Here is a 10,904-nt window from a genome sequence, read left to right as displayed (position 1 = left end):
CAAATGCAAGCCACTTGAATTATATTGAATTATTTAGATATTTTGCCTGTCTCACATTTGAACTTTTACACCTCTTTCTATTCAGATTTGTTTACATGAACTGAGTTAGCTTTTAAAAAATGCATCAGTGATTTAATGGAATTAGTTATGTGTTGTTTCCAAAAAGTAAATGGTAGTGATATATACTCTCTATAGTCAGCATTGGTAGAGTTGGAGGAGCTCACATGATGGACTTACACATGGTTAGAAAGGCCAAAAAGAAAATTGGTGGAGGTTTCATGGCACATTTGAAAATATGCTGTTGCATGATCTAAATGTATTTGTCTTTAATTTCTTATAGGCTGTTTCCAGCTATGTAATGTTTTTCGGTCCCATGAGATGGAAATTGAGCAGTGCTTGCTGGAGTCCCTCCCTCTCGGCCAGCGGCAGCGGCTGGTGAAGCGGATGCGCTGTGACCAAATAAAGGCATATTATGAACGAGAAAAAGCTTTCCAGAAACGGGAGGGCTACGTGAAAAAATTGAAACATGGAAAGAATCATCGAGTTCATTTTAATCTTGCTGATATGATACAGGATGCAATCATACGTCATGATGATAAAGAAGGTACTTAGTAATGCTGAGCTACTTTTTTTCTTTTTGTATTGCTAAAATACAATTTTACATTATAGCAATCATAAAGTGACTGTCAGAATATAGAGACATGGATTTCATACATCAGATTATAGCTTGTTTCTGAAATGAATAAGGCGTAGAGAATAAACCTTCAGAAACGTAATGAATTTAGACTGAGGTTAATATGAGGTTGATATATGTATAAACTAATATATTTCAAAGCAAGTAAGGACTGTGATCACGTGGCCTCTTGTATACCTACATAAGCCATAGAATTTAACAGAAGTTACTTTGAAAATTAGTTTCTCAATTTTAATCACAATCTGGAGTAATGAATGCTGCTAGTAGTGACACTGACCTGGCAAAAGCAATGAGATGGTGTTGACCTGTAGTGGGTCATCTTTCTGGTTGTGAAATGATGTTTTTGTCCTTTTGAAATATGTAACCACATTTTAGAGGTTCTGTTTTTAGCTTCCTAGCAGTTTAAATTAAACAATTAAAAACAATTAAAATTGTTTAAATCCCTGGTGCAACCAATACTAATGTGAGGAATTTTGTAATTTATTCCTCAAAAAGGAACCAAACCTTGCAGTAAGGATTTCTCCAGTTTTAGAAGTCCCTAGGAATCCCCATACTGTTGTGCGAGAGGGATATAAGAAAAGAACTGATGCAATGCTTTTAGCAACCCCTTTGCAAAGAGATTTTATGTCAGCTCTTTATAATCACATTAGCACAAAAGTACCTGAATAAGGGAGGCTCTGAAATAGAGTCACACCATGCAAACAAACTGGCAAGTTTCTCTTAATTTTTATCAGTTCAACTAGGTATGGGTTTTTTTGCTCGCCCCCGAATCTTCCTTTTAATGGGCATTTCTTTGCTCTGTCATTGCTTATCACTGAGGTATAGCCCTGCACACTTAAATCTATACAGGAAATTAATCAAAGAGCTCCTCTTTTCAAGTGAGTGCCCAAGGCATCATTTATAACTAAGTTATAAACAGAATTCACAGCCTTGCATTCCTCCCTCCTACTGCATAAAACTACAGGGATTGTAGGTGAAGATCTCCTTCCTCCATGTTCCCATAGCTTCCAGCTGCCTCTAAAAACCAAGCAGAAGACTAGATATGACTTTTAGCATTCTGTAGAAGTCAGATACTTGAGGCTATTTGCTGAAGAAAAGTAGCATGCTCATTGGAGCGGTGATGGGGTATCAAGAGTCTGTTGAGCTGCCTGTACTTGGCCTGGAGCTGCACCTGAATCAGAACAGAAAGTTCACCAACTGCTGAGACGGAGTAGCACGAGCAGAAGAAAGTAAGGTGAGGGAAAAACAGGGATGGCATACTGCACTTGAAATGAATAAAATAGATTCCCAGAAGCAAGGAGTTCAAATAGCCCCCAGACAACCCCAGTAAGACTAACAACACTATCCTGAATCTGATGCCTGTGGTCCTTTCACAGGACTATGAAAAAGTGTGCTTGTTGTCTTTAAGCAGCTTGGGGACCTGCAAGTGCCTGTGTGTTGTGATTTTAGCCAAATATTCCCAGAGCCTAGTTAGCTGTGAGCTGAATAATGCTATAATAAGAAATGTTATTATGTGAGCCAGTAAAAACAAAAATAAAAAAAAAAAAAATAAATTGAAGCTCATAAGCATAAAAGCTGGTCTCCTACTATTGTTGCTGAGTGGAACATCTAACCATGACTCTTTAGTGAATATATCTACATTAGGATTTCAGTTCAAATTAGATAGATGCTTTTGTAGTAAATATTATATCCATTTACTGTGTTTAGTCTTGCTTTATGGCGTATGCAAACTAGATTCCTTTCAGACAAAACTGAACTGTATGATGTGCTCTGGAAGCACACCTAGTGCCTCCAAATGCTAATGGGTTTTCAATCCATAAGGCCAGGCTAGACATAGGTTGAAGTAATCCTACTGAAACAGGTGTAGCTGGGGAAGTTAGACTTCTGGCACTACCTGTTCCTCTTGTCTTTTTATTCATATTTCAGTCATTCAATCAACATTCATTATTCATATTACACATCACTATTTACTAATGGGTATATATAGCCAGTAAGCTAATTGTGATAGATCCTTATATCCTCCACCTCACTGCAGTTTCACATCAACTATATCTATACAGCTGGAGTAAATACAGTTCTGGTGTGAAAAAGGTCTGAACCCTCCCCTTCACCAGGTCCTAAGACAGAAATAACTGCAATATAAGGCTGCAGATGGGAACGAAGGCACGTTTCCTAGCTCTTCAAACGTCACACCATCTCTTCATCTCCCTGCTTTTGGTAAAATGGCCTGGGGGACTGAGAAAGAGGTTGTAGTAGAAAGTTAAGCAAACAAAGGTGAGAGACAGGTATTAGCAGCCTGTCAGCCTTCCTTTCTTCCCATAAATCCATGTCTGGTCTCCAGGATCTGGCGTTTACTGCACAGCTTGCTCAGTAATCAACAGCATTCCCAACTACGCTGTATAAATATAGGGAACCATATTCAGTAATGAGTATTTAAAAAATGCTTCCCTTTGGAAAAGCTGCGCATTGAACAATAATTTTTTTTAAAAAAGTAGTGCTACACAAGTAAGTAGCAGAGAAGTAGCTTAGCATGAATTAGTAATAATAATTAATGACAATATAAACGCTTCTGTTATATGAAGATAAGTTGTTATCCATGACAAAATGGGATTCAGACTGATCTGAATATTGTATATTTTGGAATAAATTATGAAAGTAATCAAGATGAGAACTCAGCAAAATCTTCAAAAATTGAGGCTTGTTTTCTAAACATTAATAATCATCAGCAGAGTATTTTGATGCAGTTTGAATGTCTTTCCTTTTTTAGAGAGAATTTAATTTTCAGACTAGACATTTTGTTTATAATGAGATATTTAATAACAAGTGTAAAGGTGTGTTGTGACATAGTCAGTGCTCAAATAGCTTTAGTAGACTAAATTCTATCAGCTAACACCTTTCCTTGCGGTAATTAATTTTGTAAGCTTGTAAGCTTGAAAGGCAAAGACTTTGAAGAGGTGAATTCTGCTCAAGGTATATTATAACACGTGTGGCTGTGCACAAGCCTGATCCTGATGTTTAGGTTGTATGATCAGACTGTGATGTCCAAGAAGAGGATTGTGCAGCCTGGATGCTTTAAATTAAATAACTGGTTACACGTAGGTGGAGTCAGTTTTGTGGTGGGAATGTAAATGTTTCTGTACTGGTTTTGTGATCCTGGGATTCAAAGTGCTTGTAAACCCTCAAGCTTCACAGCTTTCAGGATATGGGTTTTTTGTAAAATGAAACTGAAAATCTCAAGGCTAAAATTCTGGGATTCATATAGTTTTCTTCCAGTTTTACCCTTGGAAGAGGGTATACATCAGCAGAATTATAAAGAGTAGATTCATCCACAGAGAATTGCAGCTGGGTCTATTTTCTTCAATTTTTATATGTATTTAGGGGTTGTTTGCACAACCAAAGTCTATTTGACTATCTTCTTCTCCTCTGAGACTGTTAAGCAAAATCCTGTTTGTTGATGAATCCTGGAGTAGTTTTACTTGGTTTGAGGTCTGGTTATAAACAATTGATGTCAGTTACATACTGATTAAGTTGAAAATGTGGATACATTGCATGGAGCTCATGGAAGAGCAACAAAACCAGGAGGGATTGTGGAGAGTGATTAAAAAGGAGGAGATGAAGACCTATGAGAGTGATAAAGTAATGCTCACATCTGAACACGTAAATGCAGCTGTTCATAATTCAGCAAGGAAGAACACCCATTCTATAGGCATAAAAGGCAGCTAGAGAGGGATGCTTTACAGTTCTATGAAGGGAATATGAAAGTGTAGTACAAAAAGCAGAAAGAGGATGCAACAGTAGAATAGGCTAGAAGTGGCTTCCCAAGTGAACTCCAGGGGCTCATTTCTTATGGAATATCATAAACTATATAGATGGGACAGCACCTTTGGAAATGGTGAGAAGTAGTCTGGTTTGGTAGGTGAGATAATTTGGATAACATGGATATATATAAAAATGAATTTATAACGTGGCTAGTGCAGAGACATTTCACACCTGAGTCTGATCTGAATTTCACTCTTAAGAATTCTTTGTCTGTGTTATTCATGAAGAATGCAATATATCTTCTCCAAAATTACTATAGCAGCTGGTATGGGGCACAAAATGCGTCTCTGATGCTGCACGCTAATAGGTGTGATCATTAGTTGGCATTAAAATTCATTTTAGAGTGGGCTTCTAGAAATTTTTAACAGTGACCTGCTTTGTCTCAAGTTTAGAATATGCTCATTATATTTATCACAAAGGTAAGACCAAGCAAAATGTTGTGTCTTTGTTCTGTTTGGAGGCATTTTAATTTTTTTTTTTAATTGTTTCTAACTGAAATTTGATCTTTTATCTCACCCAGGGAGACTGAAGGGAAATCCTCCTTCGCTTTCTTCCTTCAGCTTCCTGCAGTTTCTCTTTTTTTAAAGTAATATGCTCTTTAGTGCTGTTGGTGGGGCACATTCACTCACACTACTAACACTGAGCGTTTTGAGAGATTTTGCAGCTGTTGTTCTCAGTGATGACGTGTATAGAAGCATAAGCTGGTGAATAAGCAAGTGCACTGTGTTTTCTGACACTGGTTTTGTACATCTTGACTGCTGGCAAGGAAATACCTGTAGTTCATTTGCCTTTAATTCCTATATAGTTTTGTTCTGTGAAATATTAAATCCCTATTAATAATGGACAGCAGAATATTTGTCCAGATGACATAAGTCATATAATTTTACTGCAAACTGGGAGATGTAGCCAAGCAGGCTTCTGCATCCCATTCCTTGCCACTGTGCAATGGGGTTTTTTGCATCTACACTTAGCATTAGCGTGCACTCAGATTTTCTTCTCTGATACACATATTCCAGTATTTGCTGAGCCTGCACATCAGCTTAGGTTCATGTACAAGCAATTAGGAAATGAACTGAGTTTCTGCTTCAAATGCAAGGTAGTCATGCCAAAGGGGTCTTGGTATTTTGGCCTTGGAATCCCTTGGAATAAGGGATATCCATCCTTCCTGAAGCAATAGTGGAGTTATTGCCACTGACAACAATGGGAAACAGTGGCTGCTTTGAAAGCAGTGATTTTTTGAGTGTGAACTGATAGACAAACTTGCCATAATGAAAACAGTAGCTAAAAGTGAATGTGACAGTCCTGTACCTGACAGTACCTGAAATCTAACAGAGGGGGGAAAACTAAAGCACTGGGTTTAGCTTCAGTCATCTTTTGGTATAGTCTGTAACCCAGCCTTTCAGAAATCCTGCAACATTACCCAAACCATAGGACCGTCAGAAGTTCTGTATATCTAGTATCTTTTGTTATGAAAACGCTACGCTGTCATGTAGTCATGAGGTATACCTCATGTAGTCATGAGGTCTGCCATGCTGGCAGGGTGTGGAAGGTCAGGGTAGGAAATCCAGAGAGCCATCAACTCAGTTTTGAGACAAAAGAGGTACTTCTGTGAAAATCAGCATTTCAAAAGGGAAATGCAGATTCCCTAAATCTAATTAAAGCCCATTTCATCCCTTTGATGGGCAATATGCTGATTCTGTGGCAGCATTGTGATGCTAAATAGCCGCAATACCAAAGTTAGTGAGTGTTAGCACTAATGCTGCATCTGGAATAATGATTCTTGGTCTTTTCCATGGAGGTTGAGCCTGACTCTTGTGTTTTACTCAGCCCTCCTCAACTTTGCCTGGGCTTCTTCCTAACCCTGCAGAGCGACTGGTGTGGTCCTTTGCCTTTAGCAGTAGGATGCGGTGGCTGGGGACAGCATGACTCTCCCTTCTCTCACCAGGGGATGTCTGGAAAAGGTGGTTTTAAAAAGCAGAAGATACCAATATTCTACTTTTAGTCTAGTGTCCATTGCCAAGAGATGCCTCCCAGGACTGGGTCCTAGCCCCAGCAGATTGGCTGCAGAGTGGAGTTGCTTAGTGAGGGGAAAAAACCAGGAATCCCTTCTCACTTTCCCCGTGTGATACCAGTATCTCTAGCCATTTGAAAGATTAATGCTACTGTGAGATTTAGTAGTATCATGATATTTGGAAGGATTGGAGTAATCGATATAATGGGAGGTTTTAGCATTACTAGTTATTTTTCTTGAGCACTGTATAATGTACAATATTAGAATAAATTTCAGTGACATTAATTAAATGGGTGTGTTAGGAAGGATAAGGGGGGTACAGGTGGGCTGGTGCTGGATTGTAATTTGCATCCTAACAACTTTGGGTTGTGAAAGGGGCCCAGGGGAAGGGAAAGCAAAATCAGTTCAAAAGAATAATGTGTCTCTAATTTGGAGTGGCAGATGAACTGACCATTAACTTTCAATAGTTAGGAGGATGTGTCAAAGATACTAAAATAACCATTCCCATTAACAGAAAAAAATATAAAAATAATTTGAAACGGAACACTGAGGCTGAAACTGAGCTGAAGTAAAGCAGATTTTTTATTATTTCCTTTCATTGTTTCCAAATCTAGTAACTGACTTTTTTTGCGTCTTATTAGTATAGGCTTGCTTATGCTTTGCTGTTCTATCTTTTTCCAGTACAAACAGCTTGGTTACAGACAAAGTTGTTCTGGAAAACAGTGGGTTGCACTGCCTTTGGCAAAACACATCAGGGCAAACTTACTGATCCTCAGAGATCAAGTTTAAGAGTCGCCAACAGTCTTTTTAAAAAGCTGGAAGAGCCGGGAAGCGGGCAGCAGCGACAGGTTTGTGAACGTAAGACTGCATTAGGTGAAGCCTGTTGTCAGGTAGCAGGAATCTGGAGAAAGAGGCTGAGGAATGAAGACCTCTAAGAGTGTGTAACATACACTATTCATCGCAAATAATTTTATAGTTAAGAGTGAGAATATATTCAAGTTAACCTGTCTGCCCTTGGGATTCTGACTTTCAACCTACCTTTTTAGGTGTTTGATGACACCTCTTCTTCTCAAACTGATTGCAGACAGCTTTTCAGATTTTACCTGTTGCATGTGCTGGGATGAGTGGTTAGAAAGTGAGGCTCTGAGCATGGCAATGCCTTCTTTCTAGAATTCACCAAAGTCTTGGATGAGGATTGCTTTTTTGTGTATCAGTAGTTCAGAGGCGTCTTTGCTACTAGACAAGACTGAAATATCGATAAAATAATTTGTTTACTAAAGACAGAGAATTGCAGTAGTAGAACACATTTACGGAAAGCTAAAGTAATAAAACACATAAATATGTTTAATATTTAGGAGAGAGGTGAAAAATAGTGTAGCATTAAGCCAAGTTGGGCCTTTATCATTAAGCCAGAGTTTTCCCAAATTAAGCAAAAAAACCATCCATCTTGAGTTTAAAAAAAAAAAGTGACTCTTGAAAAGAGAAAGACCTCTATGTGAAAGTTCAGATCAATCTTCTATGCCATCCCAAATTAAAATAACCCACTGTTGTTTACTTCCACCTTTAAAAATCTTTCTGCCTTGTTTCTTACGGTTAATAATTAATATCAGCTTCTTTCATTCCCTTCTCCTCCCAAAGGTACTTTAATTAGCATTTCTTTTGTATACTATTTCTCCCAGCTACAGCCTTCTGAAAAGACGGGTAAAATTGTGTAAGTGATATTTTGAGAAATATTAAATGCATGGGGTATTTTACTACATGTATAACCTTGTTATACCTGTATTACACCAAAAGCATAAAGGCCAGAAATACAAACATGGTTGGTGAATCATGATTAGATTGTGTTATCCGAGTAGCTTATCTCAGTTCTTTGTGCGCTTTTGATTTTACACTGTCTTTTGGGGAATGTTCTCACTTTCACCAATAAACTCTGAATGCATCATTCCAACTTTAAGCAGGATAAAATGGCAAACAGTTGTAGTGTGTTTAGTATGCACATGTAAATCTTCATGACAAAAGAAATCTCCCAAAATAAAAAATGGAAATGTTGGGTCAAAACATATATTAGTAGGAAATGAGACCAATTACACCATTTAGTAATGTACTGCATAGTGAAATCACAAAGAGGAATGAAAAAAAAAATCAAATTAATTTAATCTGTGTTTGAGGGATTTAAAACACAGCATGATCAAGAACATTCAAAACTGAGCTACAGGACAGCTAAAATGTGTTTGAGAGATTATATACACTGTATTTCCTTACTATAGCGTGCCTAGTTTAAAACACAAATAAATTTCTCAAGTTTTATAATGCTTTGTTTCAGGATTGTGCTAATATTATTTAATATATTTTAATTTTAGATTACTATTACTCTCACTCTAAATTTTATCTAAACTTTTTTTTTTCTTCTCCTACTGGGAATGCATATGAAATTCACTATATATGTAGTAACAGGGAAGTTCCCCATACAGAGCCGTTTTGGATTTTACAGTTAGTTTCCTTTGCATCAGAGGAGAAATCTGTACATTAATCTGTTTAATGTACACATCTACATTTAGATACATAATCTAAAAGTGACTATTGGCAAACTTGATTTACTAGGAACTATTGTAGAAGAAATCACAGTACATATGTATGATAATTTATACAATTTAATATTTATTGCCCAAACCATAAGAGACGTGAACACTAGATACTGAATAGAGAGTCAAGAGACTATTCAGAGCATATGAAATTAATGAAGTGCACAAAATTTTGTCCAATTGGGGCTCTTGGAAAGAAAGAAAAATGTATACTCTAAATGAATACATCCACAAGACAGACAAATGCATGCATCTCTATTGGGAACTCATATGTCTGTAACTTTGGAGGACACTAACACAGCTGTCAGACATGCTGCTAGTGATTTAATCAGCTCTGTGTATAGAAAAATAAAGCATCAATCAACCATCTCAATCCACCCATTGAAGAAGAAGCTGTTTCGAAGGCCCGGAAGGTAGAGACTCATCTCAAACCAGAGCAAACCTTCAATACTATAGGTCCTGCATGGTCGTTAACCTTGTTTAGCTCCATGTGTGCTGAATTGGGCAATACAAGGCATCTTTTTGTTATGACACAGGGAAACATAATGCCTTTAGTTATTGGGTAACAGATGTTAAGTAATTAAAGCAGCCCATTTCAAAAGCAATCATAAAATCACAGGGAGATGAAATTTGAATACATTTGAATTCCTACAGGATTCCATATGTGCTTTTTGGGTTTTTTTGTCCATGTGTTTACATTTTTAACAATTTGGTAAAGCTGAGATGAGAACTGAATGTTAAACTAGTTTTTGTTGATAAAAATTTGCATGATTCCTAATATACAACACTTATTTAATTGGAAAAAGTAAAACTCACAGAAAAAGGTTTAACATAGCAAAAAAAATGATGGATAGGCTTGTTGGTGAAGATGTTATCTAGCCCTTTTTTTCTCCCTGTAGACTGCCTAACCTCACGAGTGCCTCTGTTCCCTCGCTACTTTTCTCTTAGCCCTGAAATCTCGCTAGGTTGTTTCAGCTGCAGTTTTTGTTTCTGCACATGCCCAGAGCTACCCTGATTTGAACAGCTGTCCTCTCTCCATACCAAGTAGGGAATTAAAGACAAAGCAACCTTCCATTTTGGGTCCCCCCCTAGTAGCGTCATTTGTACCAAATGTAATTCATCTCTCTTATCAAATGGAGTTATAGCTTCCTCCTTTTCTTCCTGAAAGTGAGTTTGGAGCTGTCAGCCACCCATTTTTGCTAGCCTAGAAGTTGTGGCTGTGGGTTGAGTGCTTTTTTCGCATTCTGTGCATTTCTGTGCATTTCTTTCTCCTGCTGCCTCTTTTTGCCCTGCTCGCCCTAGCCCCACGTCAGATCTCTGGAGCACCATCCAGCCTGGCATGGCTTTCTCCTGGGGAAGGGACCCGAGAGGCGAATTGAATCTAGGTGGTCTTGCTTATAGTATAATGAACTGTATAAAGTTGACTGCATAGTAAGCTGTTGTACAGAAATCTTGATGTTATCATAATCTCGGCTACCAACTGTGTTTTGAACACAGGAGTATATAGTATTTGCAGCCCCATTTCATGTGTTTATGCTCTGAATAAATCAAGACTGAGTTACGTGTTTGAACATAGTGATTCCCGTTGATGTTTTGGCTAAGTTCAGCCTGAAGGATTTGTTGATCACCTCTCTGAAAAGTGTGCCTTTTTCTTACTAATATAAAGAGTTTCTAGAAACTTAGCTTTTGGGTTTTTCTTTGAATAACAGATTTCTAAAATATAGGCACTGAATTGCTTGCTTTGGATGTAGGTAAGTCCATTCTTGCACCTTAACCCTGTAAATCCAAACAAGAACAC

General features: G+C 37.7%; 1 protein-coding gene across 1 annotated transcript in view; it reads left to right on the top strand.

Annotated features, from left to right (window-relative positions):
- Nucleotides 1-348: 348 nt before the first annotated feature.
- MYO16 (myosin XVI) overlaps nt 349-10,904 on the top strand; it is a 293,425-nt gene continuing 282,869 nt past the window's right edge. The window contains exon 1 of the mRNA XM_074146466.1: nt 349-604. Coding sequence (XP_074002567.1) covers nt 379-604 — 226 coding nt within the window. The 5' untranslated portion in view covers nt 349-378. The remainder of the gene's footprint in view (nt 605-10,904) is intronic.

Source organism: Numenius arquata, chromosome 1 (assembly GCF_964106895.1).
Source record: "Numenius arquata chromosome 1, bNumArq3.hap1.1, whole genome shotgun sequence".
Classification (NCBI taxonomy): domain Eukaryota; kingdom Metazoa; phylum Chordata; class Aves; order Charadriiformes; family Scolopacidae; genus Numenius; species Numenius arquata.
Note: the sequence above shows the minus strand (reverse complement) of the source record. Positions and strands in the feature narration are given on the sequence as shown.